This window comes from Arvicola amphibius, chromosome 15 (assembly GCF_903992535.2).
Source record: "Arvicola amphibius chromosome 15, mArvAmp1.2, whole genome shotgun sequence".
NCBI classification, from domain to species: Eukaryota; Metazoa; Chordata; class Mammalia; order Rodentia; family Cricetidae; genus Arvicola; species Arvicola amphibius.
In genome coordinates this window covers 5,927,322-5,951,573 of record NC_052061.1, presented here as the reverse complement: position 1 = coordinate 5,951,573, position 24,252 = coordinate 5,927,322, and the positions used below count along the sequence as shown (strand labels likewise).

The window sequence follows — 24,252 nt, the reverse complement described above, 5'->3', positions numbered from 1 at the left end:
CACCTCCTCCCTCGGCTCCGGAGCCCCAGACCCCGGCCACCCTCACCTCGACACCCCCAGACCCCGACCAGCTGCCGCTTGTCTTCTCCGCTGGAATCTTGATAGAGGCTGTCTTTTTTGGGGGGTTCTGGTCTTTCGACAATTTTGTTCCCAGCCAAAGAGAGGATATCGTGATTTTCTCCCCTTTGAGCCTAGGCTCTGCTCTTTGGGGGGGTGGGGGGCGCGCCGACCCGGGGAGTCGTGCCAGCCGAGTCGTGCGGGCTGTGGCAGGGAAGGGGCCACCATGGGATGTACTCTGAGCGCAGAGGAGAGAGCCGCCCTCGAGCGGAGCAAGGCGATTGAGAAAAACCTCAAAGAAGATGGCATCAGCGCCGCCAAAGACGTGAAATTACTCCTGCTGGGTAAGGATCTCGGTAGCCACCCCCGCTCCTCGACCCCGGCCGCTTTTTCCCCACCCGACTTGCGCCACGGGAGACCTGGTCCCGGAGTTGGCACCACTGTGTGCCCAGGAGCGCCCACCCCTCGCATGCTTTTGAAGCCCCTTCCCATTCCTCTGAGCTGACACTCACCAGTTTTCCCCCCCTCTCTGTGTCCCAACAGGGGCTGGAGAATCAGGAAAAAGCACCATTGTGAAGCAAATGAAGTAAGTCCCTCTGGCATTGGGATTTGTACTTTTATTAAGAATAATTTTTATACCGTTTTTTTTTTATTGTCTTGCTCACCCACATTGCTCTCCAGGCCTGGTTTTTAATTCGTGCACTCAGAGACCTGGTTTTGCCTCCCCTCCCCCACTTCCTACGTTGATTCTGGGTCCCCCACCCCAACTCCTGGAGTGGGTGTTTTGGGGGAGGGAAAGGGAGCGCCTGTAGTTGTATGAATGACAGTGTCCGCCATATTGATCAGAACATCACACTATTGGCGTGATTATGATCATAACTCTTGCTCGTGGAGTATTTCGTGTGTTTCGCTGCCTCCATTTCTGTCTCGGCCTCCTTCCATTACTCCTCCCTCCACCCAAGCCCTCAAATCCCACTTCTCTTGGGGCAGTGATTTTGAACTTGACTAAAACATGGAGGGGACCCAGCCCTAGCAGATTGGGGTGGTAGAGCAAGTGTTTGCTGTTCATGAGTTTGGTGCTGAATTCCTGGAGGCTGTGACTTCGGCCCCCTCCCCCCAAACGAGAGCCAGGATTAGGGGAGGGGGCGTGCACTAGGGGGAAAGGGTGGGTTTCCAAGCGGATGTGACAGACACAGCTTTATCCAAGGCAGAGGTGGATGGGGGGCGCTGTCTGTGGGGCTGAATGAAAGCAAGCCTCACCTGCCCTCCAGCCCCTCTGCGCCCTGGCCCTCCAGCCCTCGCTCTCCTGACACCAGCAGGTTTCCTGTCACTGTGTAGCCTTTGTCGTTATATTTATTTACTCTGCTTAGGCCGGGCTCCCAGTAGTCTACCTCCAATGCGGATTTCAGGCCCCACTTGCCAACGCCCCCTTCTGCCTCAGATATCGGTTTCCCCTCCTAATTGACTGGAGGTGGATTTGAGTGATGGTTGAAAATTAAAACAAAATGGGATATTCCTTCCTTTCCACATTTCCCCAGTAAGGAGCCTCACCCTCCTTCCCTCTCACTGGCTTGCTTCTTGCCCCATCCGCTTCACAGCTCCTAGTAAGCCTACACGCAGCTTTGCCTGGGGAGGGGTGGCCGGCAGGGAACGGGTGCATGCCTTCCGGACCTCCTGGCCCTGCTTCCGTTGGCCTGTCAGTTCAGGACGGAGGAGTTCGTTAGGACCGTTTAGCGAGGATTCCATGTCGCTTTGCTGTGACACCTTCGTGCACACACAGCTCCTAATTAGAGGTTGCTGTGCAGTAAACAAAAATGATTATTTTTTCAACTTGACAGAATAGTCGAAGTAATTGCATCCCGTAGGAAAACAATGGAAAATAAAAACCCCTTTTGAGGGAAGGTGGGTGGGAGACAAATTGTGCTTGCGGTTTCAAAACCAAGAAGCAAAAATTCTTGCATGTGTAACAGGCATGACAAGCGAGTTCCAGGCGGCGCCATGATGGTAGGGAGTAGCGACTAGGAGACAGTTTTCCCTGTCTGCTTAGCATGTTCTTATTTGCGTTTGAGAGCTCCCAGGGGCTTTCTTCTCACAGGCCCCTTCGGCTAGCCTCACCCTTCTGAGCCACCAGTAATTTGGCCTGGGGTTTCTCTGGGGCTTGTGCAGTCCAAATGGATGGGGAGGCGGGGCCTGGGGAATTGCTTTTTGCAACAAGGTGCATGTTGCATCTGCCTGGAGCACACGCGGGTCGGGAAATGGCAAACCGCGCCACCTCTTTCTGCTTAGGGGCAGGTCTCAAAACTTCACAAGTCTGTAATCCGCTGTGGCAGACTGAGAATCTGGTAGAAGCCTCGGCCTCCAGAGCTGGGGTGAGGTTTCAGGCGTTGCAAGTGGTGGACAGCGCCCAGCCGAAGCTGGAAATGTCGATGGGGTTGAGCTCGGCGGCGCTCGGCTCCGCTCGGCCTGGTCTGGGCGCGGGGCTCGGAGGATCTCGACACTGTTCGGAACCCAGTCGGGGTCCAGACGGAGAGGGCCGAGTGGCTTCGGCTTCGGAGGGGCCCCGAAGACATTCGGAAACCCTCAGAGAGGGGAGGGCAAACGAGGTGGTGGTGGGGAGGTGGGAAGGATGGCAAAGTAACTTTGCATCCACCTAAGCAGCTTGCTACCTGCTTTTCTTGAACATGCCCCATAAAATTAGGTTGATTTAATAAGAAGTTTAAAAATATGTGCTGAGTCCCCTAAAGGGTAACTTGCCTTTTTTATTCAAAGAAAGCTGAGCTCTCTGAGGAGATCTGTGTGCCACTTTAGAATGGAAATTCCTGATTAAATCCTCCGGCACGAAATCTTAAAGGGAGACTGTAGACTTTCTGAGGAAAGTCCTGCATGTCCTATACTGGGTTGCACTTGAGGGTGTGGGGGTGTGGAGTGTCTGATGTTTGATTGAGTTAAATCAGAAATCAGATCATTTTTCTCATTTCCTGCATTTCTCCCTTTCCTCACCTCCACGAGCACCTTTTCTGTGAAAACTGCGTATCGAAACAGATTTTTGTGATTGACTTTTGTTCCTTTTAAGAGCAAAATGCACCAAATATCTTTAGGAAATACGCTAAGTTTGCTCAGAAAGTCCATGCCAGTTTTGCACAAAAGACCCGACTGAACTGTCCTCCTGAAACATTCATGAATGGTAGTTTTTCCTATGAGCTTGGCTTAAAATAAGTCAGATCAGGGCCTCGTGCCAAACTGGATGCAGGACTTGTTTTATTAACCACAAAATGTGAGAGTGGTGTCACTGTATCCCAGTGACAGATTCTTTGGAGTCCTCACTTCCAGAGATGGGTTTTGAGATCACCACTTGAGTGATCGTTTGTAGCCAGGAGGATTGTCCTCTCTGGGTGGGGCCAGGCCAGAAAGCCTTGGTAGCATTTGCAGAAAGCAATTTCCTGTTTCCCTGTGCAGTGTGATTGGTGACAAGCCTGTCAGGCCATATGTGTAAGTTAGTCCACCTAGGCAGATGAGATTGGATGGTTACAGAGTCCTCTATAGGTGACACCCTGTGGGAAGCCAGTGACTTCTAGTAGGGGTGGGGCCTGGAAGCACAGTTCCTTGGCTTGGGAGGAGGAATATTGATATTCAGATGTTTCAGATCCTTTGTCATCAGCATTTTCAGAAGAGATGGGAGCCACTTCCCTCAGCTTGTGTTCTCATCCAGGTTGTGGTGTGCTGATTGGGAGGAGGAATAGGAGTATGTGCCTGTAGTAGCTGAGATGCAGCCATTAAGGACTGGCAGCAGATGCAGCTTAGAACAAAGTGTTACTGCCCTCATCAGCCTAGGAACATTACAAAGACTAACCTTTGGAATTTTTCTGCTCAATACAAGTCATAAGGGGAAAACTTACGTCATTTTCAGAAGCCTGATTCTCAAGTCTTTAAAATCTTTTGTAGTCTTATTGTGTATATGTGTGTGTGTGCATGTGTAGAAGGCAACTTTGTAGAGACCACGCTTTCCTTCTACCTTTACATGGGTCCAGAGATCAAACTCAAGGTGCCTGCATGACAAATGCCTTTATCCACTAAATTATTTTGCCAGCACTTCCCTCACCTCCGTTTTTTCTCTTTATTGTGCGTGCTTGTGAATTAATGTTTGGAAGATCTCTGTCATGCACTACAAAGCGTTTCAGTTCTGAAAAGTCAACAGTGATTGAGATAGTGCAAATACAGTTTCACATGGCCTGTGCACAACCAGTGCCTCCTTTTTGCTACATGACATTTTAAATAACTTTGTTTGTTTTAGGGGTGAGCTTACCTGTGATAGAACCTTAACATTTTTCTGATAAGCAGTGATGCTTTTACACAGACTAATAAAAATTTTAAATAGAGTATAAATTTTACTGGATTTTCGAACCCTTATATAAACTATCTTAGAATTATAGTTTATGAAGCATAGAATCAATAGAATATCATTTTAACTGACTTCCCAGTTCCAACATTAAGTGACAAGTGCTTGGACCTGGTGATATAAAATGACCCCTGGAGCTGTTCTGAACATTATACTTTGCTTTGATTCAAAGCGCTGAGCTTACTAGGATGCTTAGTTCATATGCTCTGGACCATCAGATTTTTGTTTTGTGTTTTAGTAATAGAGTTTGAAGTTTGCAGAAAGACCTGACTTGCTAGCTAGAAGACATCACCTGTATAGACAGAGTAAAATGGAACATTTCAGATATACATTCATTTCTGGAGTACCTGTGCCGGGGAATTTTTAAACAAGTTTAAGGATTTGCCTATTGAAGATATCACTACTCATACACATATCCTAACCCTTACAAGTGAGGGTTTAGGATACTACTCTGTCAGGGAAGGTGGTGGTTTTGAAAGGTCATCTGGTGCCCAGAAGATGGTGATTTCCTCCTGCCAGCTGATCTTGACTTTACAACTGGGTATCCAGACCATTGGTTGGCAGATTCAAGCCTGTGTACTGTCAGCATCTAGTAAGTGGCAGGCATTAACAGAGGGAGGTGGCAACTTGCAGTCATTACTTTGTGAAAGTACCGACATCTGAAAGGGCCTTTCCTAGCCTTGCCCAAAGGCCTCTCGTGGAGGTAGCGGTCCACTGGGAGCTGCTCTTCTATACCATTGGCTCATTGTTTCTGCAGTCCCTCCATTGGCTGTTTTTGCATCCCTCCCACTTGTGTCTCCATGTTTATCAAATAGATGCACCTTGCTCTCTGGAGACAGCAGGAGTGTGAACAGAATTATCAGGCCAGGTAGCATGAGATGAGTCCTTTGCTGGTGGACGGTGCTGGTGCTCTCTCCCCTCTTCCTGTTTGCTGAGCTGTAAATCCCAGCAGACTTCTTGCCAGATCAGTCAGCAATTCACCTGATCTCATCAAGAGTTGGAACCTCAGTGGATTCCGAGATGGAGCCCCTGTGACTGTGGAAAGAGCTGTCGTCGTTAGATTAAGTAGGTGAAGCTTCATGCAGACTGGCATGGCTAAAGAGGAATCCAGAACTTCTTCTCTGTGTATGGGAGCTGGATGAGTGCTCAGGTGCTGGCTTGGTTCCTTTAAACCTGAAACTCTTGGATTCTTTCATGCATCTTAGGAGGCCACATCTGTTACAGTTACAGCAACATCATTCGTCGTTTTGAGCTGCTTGTGGTATACTGTGAATTAACTGGGGATTTGAGCACAACAGGCCCTACTTTTCTGACCTGTAGTCACATGAATGCATGGACTTGATTCCCTGTATGCCAGAATCGGTTCCATTAGAGCAGTCGTCCCTAACCTTCCTAATACTGCGATCCTTTAATACAGTACCTCATGTTGCAGTGACCCCCAGCCATGCATAAAATTATTTTCATTGCTACTTCATAACTGTAATTTGCTCCTGTCTTGAATCGTAATGTAAATATTTTTGGAGGTAGGTATTTGCCAAAGGGTTCATGACTCACAGGTTGTTGACCACTGCGTCAGACTGTTATTGCAGGAGACTGTTAAAAGGCAACTGGAAAGTAAATGATAGGGATGATTCCAGGATGAAAAAAAAAAAAGAAATTAGAAGGGTTACTCTCAGAATTGACACTAGCAAAGAACAGCTTTTAATTCTGAAAAAAAAGGGGGGGGGAGAGTATAGATGTATGTGTGTGCATGCACATAACTCCATGTGCATTTGAAATTAGGTGTGGTAAGGGGATCAGTTCACATCTGCTGACTACCTAAAGGCCTAAAGGTGCTCCGATGAACTCCGTTCCAGGAATTCACTTAAACTTATATCCCATTTCTATCTTACCTCAGTATTCTGCCTCCTGGTCCTGGAAGAAAGGACATTGCTCAACAATCAACAATTATTAGATGGAGCAAGAGAGGAAAGAATGGTAACCTGACCGGTCCAGGGGAATAGAGAGCCTCTTGCTTAGAGAAGCCAGTTGGCATGCATCTCTAGAATGGAGAGGCTTGAGAACATTCTGCAGGCAGGCTGCTGGCTCCAAAATCTTGACTTTACTACCCATCAGATGTGTGAATTTAGCTATTTACCTCTTGGCATCTTAACTTTCTTGGATGAAATGGGGTTGGTAATAAAAACAACTATTTAAAGTTAGTGTAAGAATGAAATCACTTAACATAGGAAATAGACTTATAACAGTGCCAGGCACATAAAAATCATTGTACAAAGGTTAGTTCAATTTTCATTCCTTTGATTGATTAGTGGGTGTTTCCTTCCCCTATGCAGTTCTCTTATAAGTATAGGACATAGCTGACTTCTGAGCCATAGAAGAGGGGCACTGTGGTTCACACTCTGCTCCTGGCCTCTTCCCCTTGCCTACTCTGCAGCACCACTTATATAACAAATCATGTTGTCATAACTGATGTGACATTTTTGATGGCGCAGCTGCTTCAGCCCAAGAGACTGGTGTAATGCTGCAGAGAGCACTAAACCGGGAGTCCAGTCCAGCAGCTCCACCTCTGCTCTCCTGAGAGCAGCTTCCTGGAAGAGTTGGGCCAAGTGTACCCAGTTTCCTTAATGATCTATGAAATTGAGAGTGTAGCATGATCTCTCTCTCTCTCTCTCTCTCTCTCTCTCTCTCTCTCTCTCTCTCTCTCTCTCTCTCTCTCTCTCTCTGCCTCTGCCTCTCCTTTCCTTCCTCCTGCCCTCCCCTCCCCTCTCCAGCATCTTGCAACACTACACATAAGAGCACCAATTATGATTCTACCCTGAAAGGGTATGGGATACCTATGAAAGCTCTTTTAACTGTACAATAGAACCTAGGCCACAAAGCTTTGCCGGCCTGCAAAGGCATAGTTTAGAGAAGCGTTTTTGACAAAGCCATGGCTAATCAAACTTTTCATGCAGTTATGTTTCCCAGACCAAAGAGATCAATTCAAAAGAGTCCTGCTAGAATGGAACAGGACGTCACTGGGAGAAGACAGAACCAGAGAGAAGGATGCTCAAAGGTGGAAGCAGCCCTGCCTTTCACCGTGGAGGGCTGTATGTGGAGGAACACGTCTGGGGTCAGGTGCCAGGGGTAGAGAAGTGTGTTGTTATTTTCACTGATTCTCTGTTGACTCTAGGCAGATCATTTAGCCCTTCTGGGCCCAGCTAGTTTATCTCTTAACTGGTGTACTGTCTTTCACTGTGAAATTTCTCTAGTGTCTTTTTGAGTTCTAAGATAACAGTAAAAGCAAAGAGAAACCTGGAAGCCTGAAATGCAGTGGGGGATAGTGGGAGTATTTACCACCCACAGCTTATCTGCTGAGCTGTCTTTAGTTCTAATACTCTTCACAGAGAAGAGGAAAAATATTGTGCTTTTCATAGAATCCTGTAAGACTAATAGAATTTGCCCTTTGATTTGTCAACTGTCTGAGAAGCAAGTGAAATGGAGAATGGAGGGTAACATACAAGACTCCATAGCCAAAGGTTTACCCTGAATCCGAGGTATGTCTTAAATCAAAATAGGTTATTTAGAAGCTTGTTACCTGTAAACCAGGAGAGATTGCATGCACTTGTAAGCTCAACAGAAACACCAGGGTCACTTCTGGGGTTCAGCCTGGTTTCCACAGGGACTTTGAGGTGTATATAGTAAGACTCTGTCTCAAAAGGAGAGGAAAAGGAGGGAAAGTAGATCAGATAAGAATACCTTCCCTGTGCTTTAGAAGTTACCCAGGGTCATCTTCAACACCCCCCCCCGTACCCCATGCATATCACAAATTGTAAGTGAATTAGATGTTAATGTGCTTATTCCTTAGTAGTCTGGGTGTCCCTTCCCCACCAAGACTCCCAAAAGTAAAGATGATGACTTGTTTGCACATGTACTGTAACTCTGAGCCTAGCACCTGGTGCAAAGAATACTCACTGAATACTGACTGAGGAGAAGAGCTAAAAGAAACATGCACATACCTTGTTGTTCTGCATAAGTCAGAATAATATTGAAAGCTTTTATGCTATAGGTTTTCAATCTGTTATTTTCATTTGTAGTTTCTTATCAACCCATGAGGAAATAACATTTCTGTCTTACAGATGAGAGGCAGGGGTCAGAAATGATTAAATGGCTTGCTCAATGTCTTACAAGTTAGTAAGTTAGTGACAGGATTCATTCAGACAATGATTTGTCTGATTCCAAACCACTCTTTTCCATTGTAACTCCACAGTAGTTCTTAATAGATGGTATGGGCAATGGACACTGGAATCTGGGGTCTGAAACCCATCTGTAAGTGGGATGGCATCTGTTTGGGCTGAGGTTGGTGACTGAGAGGCTAGCACAGGCCCAGTGGTGCTGATATTCTCTGAATGTAGTAGTGCTGGTGGTCCTCATGTATCGCATTGATTTGGACACAGTAATGGTGTTCCCTAGCAACCACCCAGAGAGTTCCTGAAATCGTTTTCCATCACCGTTTTTGAAGTATAAGCCATGTTCCTGTGGCAGCAGAGAGAAACTGCTTCTGAAAGTAGCGGGTTTGGCCCATGAAGGTGCCTTAGAGAAGACTGGGAAGACAAGAAGGAGATCTACCCACACACTCCTCCACAAGAGTGAGGACTGGGTATCAGGGAGGTAGAGAGGAAGGTCTTACTTACTCCCTGTCCTTGAGGACCCCAGAGCTTCCTTGTAAGAGGCTCTAGTACTTGAGGTCAGGAAGTCTGTGATGTCTGTGTGTGCAGTATCTATGTGAAGGCAGAAGGTGCCTTCTCAGGCAGAAAGTTCAAGGAGTCAGCTGAGAGGAAAAGAGCGTGTAGGATGAAACCATAAATGGTAGTTAGCCATGTAGAAAAGTAAAGCCAGTAGAGGACCAGAATGTCCAAAGCCTGATGTCACCACACAGAAGATCCTAGCAATGTGAGGTCATTGGGTCTGACTCAGGCAGTGTGTGAAGAGAATGTTACAAAATGAGGGAGAGAGGTGAGACAGACACCGGGTCATGGAAGGTCCAATGTACTGTGCTAATGACCGGATTTTATTCTGAAGATAAATTGCCGTCAAAAGGAAATAGGTGGCAAGATGAGAGGCTGGGAGGGCAGATGGAAAGGTACTTGTGCAATCCGGGTGGGAATTGTCAAGAACTAAGTTAAAGCAGTAGGAGTAGGTGGGCAGGGGTGGAGGGAAGGCAGGAAGAAGGCATATTTGGGCAGTGAGGTGACTGAACTTGCCTAAAGATTGGTTGAAAGATTGATTGAGGAGGAGCACAGTTTTTGAGAGTAATGATGATAACGTGTTCAGGATTCCAAGTTGGGGCCTCTGGTGAAATGGTTGTTCATTCCTTTAGATAAGAAGAAGAAAAAGAGAAGATATAGGGAGAAAAATTATGTCCATATGGGCAGTAAGTGGTATGGCAGTCGGCCACTCAGCAGGCCAAGTGAGATGGGCCAGAAAGCATGCATACATACTCACAGAGAACTCTGGAAAAATAATTTCCAAAGAAAGACCTGAGAGATGGAAAGGAAAAGGGACACAAAGGAAGAGCAACATCATGAAAATAAAGGCAGGGGACACTGAAGGTGAAGTAGTGACTGTAGTTGAGTAAGATATTGTCATTGTCAGAGAAGGTAAAGACTGGCAAGTGTCCATTGAGTCTGGCAAGTTGGTGATTTGAGCAAGAACAGTTTCAATGGAGTGATGGGAGAAAAGCCCAGCTATAGTAGGAGTTAAGTATGTGGGTTTGAGACTTGATAAGGTTATGGATGGAGGCCTCCGTGTCCCACACGCCAGCCTTAGAAGGAAGGAGACTAAGGTAAGGAGTGGCAAGGGAGGTGTGGGGACTGAGGAGGGCTCTGTTATTGCTCTCTTGGCTAACATGGAAATCTGTGGGTGCAGGGGCTCAATGGAAGCAGAAATTGAAGGCACAAGAAAGAAGAAATGAAGGCAACAGCAGAGTCCCCCTTCCAAGTTCCCGAGGACAGGATGCTTGAACTGGACATGGCCATGCATCACCTTCCCTGGTTCTGATGGGCCCAGAAGAATGAGAGTTTGTGGAGGAGTTTGGGGGAGGGAGGCTTCTGCTGTCACATTTCTTCTCTCTGAAGTGAAGTGAAGGAAAGCTTGCTCATTTACTGAAGTTCCAAGGGCTTGCCACATTGGTTCTATTCGAACCACTCACCCAATCACATATCCAGTATTTACCCACTTCCTGGTATGTGCTGGTCCAGCTTTTTGTGCCAAGATACTCAGTGGTGCACAGGCAAGTCTCCACGAGATCAGGCAGACTCCTCATAAGTAAATAACTGGTCATAGTAATAACAGACTGATTTTTTTTTTGTAACACCTTTGGGTCAGACAGACCTTAGGCTGGTCACAGGGGGTTCTAATCCTTGTTCTCAGACAGCTGGATCCATCAGAGAGGACAGTCAGACGCATGAGGGTGATGCCTGCTCATCAGCAGGCAGCAATGGCAGAAGCCTGGGTTGAATTGGGATGAGACTGGCTGGAGAAATGAAAGTTCTGTAGATTCCTATTTACTGGCTGCAACCTAATAGTGGGACAGCCTGTCACTGCTGCTCAAATATAGAAGTGGGCTCATGATTCAGGCCGTTCCAAGATGATTGACCCCCTCCTCCCAGGGGGTGGACATGTGACTTAAGACAGGCCTTTGTCTGGGAATTTTATGAAAAAGAAGCAGTTAATTCCCAGTGGGAAGCTAAGAGGGTGCAGACCTGGAGCTCTCTGAGGCCAGGCTTTCACACCTCCATGTCTCCTGCAGAGAGAAACTTGCTGACAGTGACTTAGTTGAGCTTGTGAGAGACTTGAAGGAAAAGAATGGAGAGAAGAGAGAGGAAGTGATGGTGTTACTGCAGTTTCTGAAGCTGAAAGAACAAAGCAGATTCTGCCCTTCCAATAACTTGCCTGACAATGTTTTCGTTGTGGTCCTTGCACGTGCTACTGTGCAAGTCCGTCTACCACTGAGCTGTACTCCCAGCCCTATCGAAACTTCTTTGAGTGGGGTTTCTGTCTCTTACAGCCGTAATCACCCTGAAGAAGGGGGGAGCTTTCAGGGAGCCCTAAGAGTGCTAGGTGAAGCACAGAGTCAGAGTTGAATGTGGTCCCTTGTAGGGAGTGGCTGTTCTGTATCTGAAGAGTGGGGGCTTTGGGGATATGAGAAGTGACTGGAAAAGGAGTAAGATTGGTGTTGTAGGTTTTCCTGATCATTTAGGTGAAGAGGTGGGAGGAAGAAAATCTTGGAGGCAGACCAGATGAGACCTGGTATCTGATTGAACATAGGGATGAGAGCATCCTTCCAGTTTGAATCTGTGTGGGTTCCCCTGGAATCCAAGCCAGCAGGCTGGAAATCAGAGTAGCAGGAAAAGTCATGGCTAAGGAGAAACCAGGTCAAACCATGAGCAGGAAGTTTAGGTTTCCCAGAGTCACTCTCTGGAAATGTTGAGCAGTTTGTTTGGGAAGAACTTCTTGAGCTTAGAGGAGGGGTCTAATCTATGAGAACTGGACTCAGTTTCCTTCTTGGTAGGATCTTGGGAATAGGGTGTCATTCTCTGAGGTGAATATACAGAAGGACAGGAGGAACCCACATGATAGAAGTGAGCCAGGGCACCTACCTGCATGGGTCTCTGTGGGAAGCTCCACCTAGCAAAAGGAAAAGAGGACAGAAGAGCTTGAGGAAGCTGAGGGTGCCAGGGGGAAGTGAGTGTAAGAGAGATAGCAAGGATTGAGTCAAAGTTCTAGTATTGTGTGGTTCAAACAACTGACCTTTGAAAGAGAAATTTCAATGGAGAAAAAGGACAGGAACCAAACTCAAAAAAACTCAGCAATAGAAAGAAATCTGCTCGGAGTCAAGAAATGCAAGTCCATGTGGTCTTGGCAAGTTCCCTAACTCTTAAGGGCTCTGCATGCTACATATAACATTTGGAACCTGGACTGGTCTCTTAAGTTTCTGGTTCAGTCTTGAGCTCATAATTTAAATCCTGCTATTCAGCAAAATAGGTGCTCTTCCGGCAAGGAATCCGTCCTTCCCCCATGGCCATTCCTAGCTGCTATAATAAATAGAACAAAATTAACCTTTCAAGACTTTAGTGGTTGAAAGTAAGAAAGAAACTGGAGCCTCAGGGAGTTGTGGACACTCATGCCTGTTGGTCCTTGTTCTGTGTCCCCTGAGGCTGTGGAGCCCACCAGGTCGAGATGTGTTTCATACTGTCGGGGTTGCAGGAAGGAGCAGGTGCTGCTGTCCGCAGGAGGCGTGGTGATGATGACTAGAAAACAAAGGCAGACAACCAGTGGGGAGTCTGGATGAATTTTCATGGATAGAAGGAAGGCTTGTGGGGAACTCCAGCCAGGGCAGGAACCCATGTCTTAGAAGAGAGACTATCCTACCCTGGGGACTCCTGCTGTATCTCCTCATCCTTCTACAGCCCTATCAGTGGAGGGCACTGAGGAGAGGTGGTAGAGTAACAGAGGGGAGACCCTAGTTTTGAGCACCCTCTTGTTCTACTGAATCCCCATATGTGGTTATATGCTATTTCTTCTTTGGCTGCTTCCTTAGACTTGTAACCATGAAGGGCCTTACTACTCTCTAATGTTGGCACGTGTGTGTTTATTTTACAAATACCAATGAAGAACCAGCTGCTTTTTGGCACTTTATACTCTTCCAAGAATAGAACTCAATAGGATAGGCAAACATCTGTCCTTAGGACATGACAGTGTTAGGAAAGAAAGATAATAAAGAAGTAAGGAAAATGAGGCTATTTCGTAGAGTGATGTGTGTCCCCATGGAGGAAGTTGGGGTTAAATAATGGAGGATAGTTAGGGAGAGAAGGGATAAGAAAACAGGCCATGTTAGAAAGGCCTGAGGCAGAAATCAGCAGAGGCAAACTAATGAGACTGGACCACAGGGATGGAAAAGTGAGGCCCAGTAGAACTGAAGAGGCAGATGGGGCAGCGTGTGGGTCTGGTGGCTGTGCCGTAGCACTTGGGTTTCACAGTGGATGCGGTGAGAGATGTGACTGTATTTACAAGATCCCTGTAGGGCTGGTAAGGTAGGTAGCTCAGTGGCTAAAAGTGCCTGCAGCCAAGCCTGACAGCCCACATGGTGGAAGGAGAGATTTGATCACACTGGTACTACAGATACACACACACTTATGCATGCACACAGTGCACATGCATGCACACACACAGAAAGGGGGTATAATGTAAGAATTAAAGTTAAAAATCTAAAAGATTCCTCCATGTTCAGGGAAAGACAAAACCGAAAGACGGAAATTGTATCAGTGGTGTTTAGGGTGCAGGCTGAGGGGAGGGATGGACTGTGAAGGCACATGGACTGTGAAGGCACATAGGGGAGCTTTTGTGGGAGATGAAACTATTCCATGACTTAATGATGCTCGTGGTTACACAATTATGTAGTTTTTCAAAAGGGTGAATTTACTCTGGGTAAACTATAGTTCATAAACTTGTCTAATAAAATATGCAGGGTGCCATGTGTGATAAGACACGCCTGTTATCACTGCACTCAGGAAGCTAAGGCAGGAAGATGACCAGTTCACGGCCTGCCTGGGCTATAGAGAGAGACTGTCTCAGGAGAGGGCAGAGGGATGGGGTAAGAGAGAGTTGAGGGTAAATATGACTAGGATGTATTATGTACATTTATGAAACTGTCAAGGATAATTTTTAACTAAAATTGAAAAGGAATCACAGTAAGCCTTGGCAAAGCTGTCATGTCTGTTGTATGGAGGACGGTGGTAGGGAAGCCTGAGGGAGAGGCCACCACACAGGCGGGCAGTTCCTTCGTCCATGCCATCCTTACAGGTTAGACTGCATCGCATGCTGTTCCTGGGGACTTCCTCGCATCGGTTTATTGATGTGTGTTCCTAGTTTTCCTGTTTACACAGCTTTCCTTTACAACTGGTTTATAAGCTGGAGTGGATGGAAGCCATCTGCTTCATGGTGCAGGCCCACAGGACATACTTGTTATATTATTTCTTTAACATCCAAGTGATTCTTTCAAGTTCCTCATCCCTTTGAGCCATGTCTAATCTGCCTGCACAGATGTCACTGTGCCCCCAGTTTATAGATGAAGAAACCAAGGCCAAAAAAGAATGCATACGGCAGCATCCAGAAGCCTGAGCTGTGGAGATGTGGGGTTTGCCCTTTGCTGAGCCGTCAGCGTGGTGTGTGGGAAATTACTCAGTTTCTCCGAATCTCAGCTTAATCATTGACGAGAGACAAAAAAATTAACACATTGCAAATACACTGTGAGGATTAAATGAGGTGGCACAGCTGAGAGCAGTTAGCACACATCTCAAATTCCTCAAATGGTAGCTATTGGTATTTTTGTATCAAATTGTTTATTCAAGTCAGCATGGCCAGTGCCGCACAGTATTTTGGTTCCTGGGGGTGTTTTCTGCCATGGCAGAGCTAACTCAGGTCAGTGTGTTCTTGTTACCAGTTGCTTAGTTCAGAGCTAACTACTTTTTGCCAACTCAGGTGTTTGCAACATAGTATTGATTATTTATGGTGCCCTCAGCTTGGCAGGACACTGAGGTAAGGTTTTAATAGTGAGTCAGAGGATTTCCTCCTCTGCCCCTAGTGCAGAGCTGTCTCTGGCGTCGGTGCACTCTGCAGCCACACCAGGTAGGAACTGCTCTGGGAGCTCCCACCACTGTGCAGGTCTGGGAAGACTCCCCGAAGAGTAACAGTGAAGCTATCTTTAGAACTGGAGAGACGGCTTGGTAGTTAAGAGCTCTGGTTCTTCTAGACGACCCACCTGGCAGCTCACAACTGTCTGTGACTCCAGTTCCAGGGATCTAGCCATATACATGCAGACAAAACACCCATACATGTAAAATAAAAATTAACTAATTAATTTAAAAAAACAAAGTGTATTAAGGGCCTGGAGAGTTCAGTAATTAAGAGCACTTGTTATAGAACAAAATATGCACAAAATGCATTTTACATCTCTTTTGAAGTTTTTTTAAAGGCAATGCTTAAATAATTATCAGTAGACGAAAAGGCAGGATGTTGCTAGTGCCCAGTAATGTCTCTAAATGTTCCTTTTAGTCATAGCTCCTTTCTCACTCTCTGTGACCTTGGCTTTTCTGACGGCCGTTTCCATTCTTTCTATAGAGTTTACCACCAGTGTATGAAGCCCTTTCTTGCACTGTCTAGTATTTGCCTGAGTTTAACATAATTGGAACTCTACCACTAGATATCAAGTCTTGTGATCTTTCAATGTTATGTTTATAATATTTATCCAGACCGATATATATAGCTGGAATTTGTTCATTTTCATTGGTATATAATATTATATAACTCGATATCATTTATTATTATGAATTTTTAATGTTTTTATGGAGCATCCAGAAATATTTGAATATTTATGAAAGTATATTATATATTATGTATTTCTTTGTTGTGTAGTACTTACTGTTATACACCAGACATGACTATTCCATTTTAAGTTTGGGCCAATTTCAAGGAATGTTAGAATGCTGCCTTGAATATATTCATATATGCGAGTGTGTGTGTGCTTGTGTATGTGTGTGTGTACATGTGTGCGTGTGTGTGTTCTGAGGCACGTGCATTTGTAAAGGGTTCTGAAGTGGAAATAGTAGGGATATTAACTGCAGGTCTTTCCACACACTGTGGTAGTCACACTTTCTCTCACTCGTGGAGGAGATCCCTGTTGTCAGATCTTTTCTGTTCTGCAGCTTATGGGGTAATGGGTTTTCCCTGTACATTTGCCTCCTGTCTTCTAGATGAGTCCTGGAGCAGAACAGTGTCTCGTGTATTTATTAAACAGTTGTTGAACACCTTGTTTTGTGCTGTCTTCGGTTGAGTTCTGATTTTCTCGTTAGTTTGTAGGAGCTGCTCTTGGTTCTGCCTACTGGGCCTCTTCTGTTTCAGTTTGCAAATGCTGTTTGCTACCTTGTCTTCTCACCTTCTTGGTGGTGTGTCTGTGATAAAGAGATGGCCTTATTTTTAATACAGTCATATTTTCTTTCTCTTATAACTAATGTTTTTTGTGTCCTAATTAAGAAGCTTTTCTTTCAAGGTGCAAAAACTGCCCTCTTTTTTGTCACTATCTTGAGGCTTTTTCCCCTTCCTGTGTAGGTGTTTAATTTACCTGTAATTAATTCTTGTATGTGCTGTGTGATAGGGATCCACTTTTGTTTTCCCCCTAAATGGATGCTCACTTATTCCAGCATGGCTTATGAAAAAGTCATTCTTTATGTCCCTATTTTGTGAGGTTCTCTGTGTCTTAAGTGATATGTTTATATACACAGGGAATTTTTTGCCTGATTTTATTCTTAATCCATGATCACACTGTCTTAATTACTATATCTTCATAAAGTGTCATCATTTAGAAACTCTCCTTTGCCTTTGCCTTTTTGCATGCCCAAGCTTTTGGCCCTTTGAGTACAAATGCTACAAATATATATATACACACACATGCATTTGCATACACACTCCTTGTGATTTTGATTCTTTGAATTATCTAATCTGATTAATTAGAATTGATGTCTCTAGATTTCTAGAGTCTTTCTAATCCAGGAGCATGTTGTGTTTGCTCAGGTTGTCATACTTTCTATTAAGAGACATTGTAATTTTTCCCGTAGCTGTCTTGATTACTTTTTGTTAATTCATGTAGAGTCTCAGTTCCTATCTTGGTCTATTAACTGCTCCTTTCAGGATTAGCATTGGAATTGCTGACCACCCCACCATTATCTACATTCCCTCCCCAGAGGCGAGTCTCTTAGAGTGATGAACATCAGCAGAGTCATAGTCCATGCACTTGGCGTGTATTCTTGGGTTTAGACAATGTAATGGCATGTCTCCCTCATTGTAATAGCACAAATAGAATTTTCACCGTCCTGAATCTTCCTGTGCTCCCTCTATTACTAATCCTTCATCCTCTGAGCCCTGGCAACCGCTGATCTTGTCACTGTGTTCATAGCTTGCTCTCCTAAATGTCACAGAGTTGTGAACACATGGGATTGTGGCCTTTTTAGACTGATTTCTTTCACATTTTCTTCATTTTTTTTAAGATTTATTTATTACATATACAGTATTTTGCTTGCATGTATACTTGCAGGCCAGAAGAGGGCACCAGATCTCATTACAGATGGTTGTGAGCCACCATGTGGTTGCTGGGAATTGAACTCAGGACCTCTGGAAGAGCAGTCAGTGCTCTTAACCTCTGAGCCATCTCTCCAGCCCCTCTTCTTTTGTTTTTATGGCTTTAAAAGTCTCTTTACTTTTAGTGTTGAGTAAGGTTTCATTATCTGAATTACCATAGACTTCTGTTTTCTTTGTCTTATAAAACAGTGTATGTACTTGATTGAAAGTCTTCATTGCTTCCAAATTTTGGTGATTATTTTTATAGAGCAGTTATTAGCTACTATATACAAGTCTATATGCAGGTTTTATGGGAGACATGATCTGAGTTCCCCCCCCCCCCTTTTTTCTTTTTGAAATACCAAAGAACACAGTTGCTGGATTTCATAAAAGAATATGAAGTTTTGAAAAGACGAACAAAACAGCACTAAATTGTCCAGAGTGACTGAGTATACGTGCTATGTCCCCACCAATAATGAACAAGAGTTCCTGTTGCTCCACGCTCTTCCCAGCATGTGGTGTTGTCGGTGTGGTGTATTTTCAGACACATGTGTAGTAGTTTCTCATTAATATTAACATCTTAATGGCATGTGATGTCGGACACCTTTTCATTGGCTCATTTGCCACCTCTGTGTCTCCTTCAGCAAGGTGTCTATTGTGGTCTTTTGCTCATTTTTTTAAAGAAAGTTGTTATTGTTCTTACTGTTGAATCTTCAGGATTAGTATCATTTGGTGATGGATAGAAGGGTTGGCACTTAGAGCACATGAAGAAGAGCACAGCTTGGGTTCCAGCACTGCCTCTCTGTAACTCCAGTCCTGGGAATTCTGACACCTGCAGCGCACATGCACACACTTCTACACTATAGGCACAAACATAAATTCACACAGTTTAGAATAAAGCTGGGCAGTGGTGGTGCACGCCTTTAATCCCAGCATTTCGGAGGCAGAGGCAGGTGGATTTCTGTGATTTCGAGGCCAGCCTGGTCTACAAGAGCTAGCTCCAGGACAGGATCCAAAGCCACAGAGAAACCCTGTCTCGAAAAACAAACAAACAAATAATTAATATAATTTGACTGATAGTCCTTTGTCAGGAATGTTTTTGTAAGTGTTCTCTCTTAACCTGTGCCTTGTCATCATTCTTTTGATATTGCTTTATAGAAAATTTCCTTTTGCTGTTCCTGGTATGTAGAAGTAGAACTTGCTTTGTAGATTGCTTTCGCATTCATCAACCTTAATGTTTGTATAAATTCTAGTGGTTAATTCCTGTGACTGTAAGCAAACCAATAATGAATCTAGTCTTATTTCTCCTGATTTCCAAAGAAATAATACTAAGGAGGGACTGGGGACGGCCGGCTTAGGAGAGAAAATCACAGTTTGACCCCTGTTGCTTGAAATGCATGACAGAAATGGCCAGTCTGACTCTCACTAGAGAAAGGCCTTGCTATCCCCACGCCATGTACAGACAAAGTGCGACTCAGAGAAGCTACCCGAAACCTTATTCAGGATCGCTAGCACCTTGGTTCCTGATTGGAGAACTAGGGCTAGAGACCTGCTGCCCTGCCACTTGGGTGTCAGACTACATGTCACCTATATTAAAATCCAGACTCTTGTTGAAACCCCTGGGCCTCCAGTTTTCTCCTTGTGTCTCCCAAGGCCTTGCTTGGCCTCTTGAAAAACTGTATCTGCAGCTCCAGGCTCTTGCAGCCTGGTTATTGTCAGCTCTTGGTTGAGTTCCTGCCCTGAGTTCCTGCCCTCTCTGCGGTATTCTCTCCTCACAGAGGAAGTCAATTCCCAACTTGTTAGATTCTAGGAGCCAAATTAGGAGTTACCTTGGGTATGCGATTTCAGTATTGATTCCAGAATAACGACTGGGGTTTACTGCCCTGTTTTGTTATACAGAGAACTCTAGAGAGTTTATGGGTGTGTCGTTCCCAGCTCCTTCCTCCCATCTGGTGGATACTTGAGCTGCCTGTACACAGGGACAGGGGTTGCTGAAGGATACTGGGGTGTTCTGTTTGTGAACACGGCCTAGGGGTGCTCTTTTCAGTGTGACAGCTTCCTCCTCTGCAACGCATGGCCCTTCGCAGGGTGACAATAAATTATGCAACTGCAGAATTAAACAGTGGAGGAAAGGAAGGGACAAACTGGGTGTCAGCCTGGATCTGCAGTGTGAGCGTGCAGACCTCAGCTACTTGGCAGAGGAAGGTCTTTAACAACTGAGAACAGCCGGAAGTCCCACAGTGCTGCTTGGAAGAGTAGGCCTGACTGTTTAAAGAATGTAAATGTTCTTTTTACTGTGTTTATCAATTCCAAGAGAGTTTTAGAAACTAGGAGGGACATTTACAGAAGAAATTAGTCCTGTGGTGTCTGGAAAGTAACTTGAATGCTGAATACAGTAGCAGTATTTAACCTTTGCTCTAATGGCCTTAAGTCATCATTTTTTATTATTGCCTTGCACTAAAAACCAGAGTCCCCAAGGACAATTGATATGCAACTGTTTGTCCTTTTTTTACCCCTAAATGGTCCTGGAGTGCAGTTAACTCCTCCTTGATATGCGTTGTATAATTTCCCTGTGTCTTCACCTGCTGGCATCTGTCATATCTGGCTGCTTCCAGTGTTCCTCCAACCCCACCGTTCTCCCTGTTCTCTGTTCTACTCTGAACCTATAATGGCCCAGAAAACTAAACAGCCAGGCTTTTCACACTAGAGTATAGGACAAAAACCCTGTTATGAACCTGTGAACACAGTTGAAGGTGGGTGCTCATGCTGCAGTGCATGGACTTCCCCTCCACTTCCGCCTGTTTGTGAAACGGCAACGGTGAGCTGCTAAGTGGTAGGTGCTGCACCGTGTTCTCCAACTGTCCAGCGTTACCATGTCGCTCCTCGCTCCCAGCAGAGCTTGATTTCACAGGAACTGCTGGACGAATAGCTTCAGAAAGAGATGTACTGTCAGTTTTTTGTTGCAGAAGATGCAGGCCTTACCAACAAGAAGGTAAGCATGAAGACCCTCAAGCACAGGTGCTGTGTTGGTGCTTTCTGTAAAATCACAGTGTGGGCACACCTGAGTACATCTTGGCTGAGCTGCCTGACAGGCAGAGGTATTTCCAAGACCCTACCTATCTTTGGCACCATGGCATTCACCCACCTGCAAAAGCTTCAAGCTGAACAAGACCCAACAGCCACTTCTGGGTCCAGACTCATATTAGTCCTTCTAGGGAAGAAAGCATAAGAATTTGGCTGTTTCCAACTGTTATATATCTCATGATATATCTCATGAAACTGGCTGGAAAAACACTTTACACCTATGTTACTGTTAATTCATCTCATCCATTCTGTAGATTTATTCTGAGCCCTGACTTTGTACCAGACACAGTCTTAGGTATTGGAACTGAACAAGGACATAAATCTCTGCCTTTATGGAATGTCTTACATTTTAATGAGAGGAGACAAGCAAAACATAAGCAAAATACATGGGGCAGTAGTTGGTAATAGATACTGTGATGAAGTATGAAACAGAGAAGGGGGAAAGTAAGTGGAGAGGTGTTTTTAGTGTTTAACAGCAGCCAAGGAAGTCAGCACCGAGATGAGATTGGAGCACAGACTTGGTGGAGAGAAGGGATCATCCAGAACATATGGGGGATGGTATTCTCCCAGCAGGAATGGACTCTGAGTCAGAGGTAGGCTTTATATGTGATAAACAAAACAAAACACAAAGAAGTTTGCATGGCTAGCGTTACAAATGAACTACAAAACAACACACACAAAACAAACAAACAAAAAAACAAAACCCTCCGGTTATGGTTATCTGTGTTGTGTCTCACCTAGAGAGGGGTTGGAAAGGAAACTTCATCACAGACTTTTGTCTTTGGGACATTCAGACTGTTATTCCCTTGCAAGGTCTGCTGAGAGAGGGGGTGGGGATGGGGAGTCCTGACCCAGGAGGAACACTGAAGGAGGAATTCTTTCTATAAATGTACTGGGCTGAATCAACATAATCTAGGCGGGGCTAGGCTTTTCTGGGTGGTCTGTAAGAAGTAAGTTCTAAAGTGGGTAGGCTGCCTGGTCCAGCTCATCTCCTAGTAGAGGAGGTTCCCATCAGTGGCATTCCCTGCCCCCAGCTTTGCCCTTACTTTCCATATTATCATCACCAGACCATGAATGCTGAGACTAACACAAGGATAAGTAGACTAGCCCCCAGACCTCATTCAGGATGCTGACACAGGTGTGGGCTTGACCTTGGGCATACTTAGCAAGCAAGCTCATAACCTAGTTGTGGATCCTAGTAAGCTAGAACCACAGGACAAAACTCCCTAGTGCAGCCTGGTGGTCGAGTAGTATGTGAGTAAACACATGTTACTGTGTTCCTCACACAACAAAATCATGGCTTTATAGGTAAGTCATGCTTAGGAGAAGTTAAAGTTATTGGTAAAAAGATAAAAATGGTATTTGAGTGGCGCTAACCTCAAGCCTGCTCTTAAAGGAGTTCCTACTCTGTTGGAGAGGAGAGAGTGGTTTGTAATCCTCTGCCGTCCTACATGGGTGCTCTTATTCCTATCCCCAGGACCGTGAGCTGCCCTACATTTGTCATTCCATCTTCCTAGCACGTGCCACTCCATTTATCTGTCCCATTACGTGTTCTGGACCCCATCTCCTCACTGCATCTCTTGCCCCGTCTCCTTAGCTGTCTTCCCGCAAGGCTCTTTCTGCCTCTTGCTGCCCTGCTTAGCCACATCAGATGCTTTCCTTTCCGCACTCCTAAATTGACTCAGATTTGGAGCTCCCTTGGTTGTGAAGATGCACCACAGTCTAGCCCACCACACTGATCCCAAGCTGTCTTCTCTGCAGGATGCCTTTCCCCAGGCATTTGCCCACACTCCTGCCTCAGCAGCTGCCAATGCTGAGGCATGCTTCCTGTCTCCTCTTCTGCAGATCTTGCCTGCAAAGACCAGCTCAAGTCTCCTCTGCTCCACGGGCAACCCTCTGCACACTAACCCACGCTGGTACTGCCATTCTTGAAGTGGTTTAATATCTGCTATTTGTACCACATGATTAGAAGGTTTTTACATACTGTCACTATTCCAAGGAGATGATTCCTTCATCTAAGCCGGTGTTGTATACATATATAACATGCATAAGTGAACAGTACCAAATGGTCCTGCTCACTAGGAACCCAGCAGCAAGTTCTGCATAGAAGCTATTTACAGAGAAGCAGTTTCAGCACATGGGGAAATGCCAGCTCCAATGTCAGCCCTGCTTGGGTTGATCCTGTCTGTGCTACTTTCTGACATTGTGACCTTGAGCAAGTAAATTTGAAAATGATGTGAAATAATGGGGAAAGAAGCAAAAAAAAAAAAAAAAAAAAAAAAGGCTTATACTCCCACAGTTGAGGAGTCTGATTCCAGGATAGCATGGACAACAGTGTAAGACCCTGTCTCAATAAAGCACTTGTGTAACCCAGTACTAGGAACATAAGAATGAATAATTGTGGCTGTTGTTGCTAACTAATTGGCAAACATTTGGTATGTGCAGAACTAGCTTCCTTATGTAGACAGGATATCTTCTGTGGTGAAAATCCCAATTCATATTCCTCAGCTCCTTTACTAAATGGGTCTGTGGCATACAGTGATTATTTGTGGTGATTTATATACATAGTATATATATATATATATATATATATATTATAGTCCTTGTTCACAGTGCAATGGGTTTTATCTTGTATTAGTTGTTAAAATGTAAGCTGGTGTGAAATTTCAACTTGTTTACATGACATATAATTTGTGCATTTGAGCCTTAGAGGATTAAGAACAAGTGAGCCCATCTGAGCCCAGTCTTTATTGAGTTTTTACTATATGCAGGAGAGGGAAGGGCATCCTCCCTCTTCCTTTGAGGGTGCTTCCATTGTTGACTGCACCCTCTTTTCTCCGCTGTGTAAAACTGCCACATTCCTTTTCTCTGCAGATCCTAGACCGTTCAGACCTTTCCGCAGGTGCTAGAGCAGCTCTGAGTAATCAGAGGAGTCTGTGTGGGCCTGCAAGCCAGGTTCTGGTCTTCCTCAGGGCATAAAGTCTGTAAGAAATGCCATCTTGAGTGAGGCAGTGAAGACACAGGCTAGGCATCTGTCAGACCTTTTGAACTGTGCATGTAAGGCGTGGGTATAAATTATATGTAATTAATCAAATTATAAAAAGTTAATAATAATACCTTTGTTATTGTTCAACAAAGAAAAGCCTAGAAAATTAAGTAATGCCTCCCTGAGCCCACCAATCTCATTCGAGTCCAGTTCTTCAGGACTTAAAGGGGTAGCACTGGGGAGAGTTTCTATGCCCTCGGAAAGACAGAGCAGCTGTCCTAGTTTTCCCTACTCAACTGCTTGGCAGTGGCCACCAACGAACTTCTTCAGCCTTCACGGGTTCCCCTGAGAAGAGTCCCCCGGAACTGCCCAGCACTGGTGTTCATGCACATCCTGTTCCCCAGCACACGCTTTTCTGCTATTGCAAGTCTGAGGTTTAAATTCTAATTCTGCTTCCTTTTGACCCCTGCCTTTCATGGTTGCTGAGAATACCCAGTGATGTACCCATTTTCCAAACGCTTCGAACATAAGCTGTCAAACTATATGCACTTCCAGGTCTGCTCAGTTACCGATTTGT

The 24,252-nt window shown here is 45.1% G+C and overlaps 1 protein-coding gene across 3 annotated transcripts in view; it reads left to right on the top strand.

Annotated features, from left to right (window-relative positions):
• The first annotated feature begins 239 nt into the window (after window positions 1-239).
• Window positions 240-24,252, top strand: part of Gnao1 (G protein subunit alpha o1) — a 147,610-nt gene continuing 123,597 nt past the window's right edge. For all 3 annotated transcript variants that reach the window (XM_038313242.1, XM_038313241.1, XM_038313240.2), the window contains exons 1-2: window positions 240-401; window positions 601-643. In XM_038313242.1, coding sequence (XP_038169170.1) covers window positions 284-401; window positions 601-643 — 161 coding nt within the window. In that variant the 5' untranslated portion in view covers window positions 240-283. The remainder of the gene's footprint in view (window positions 402-600; window positions 644-24,252) is intronic.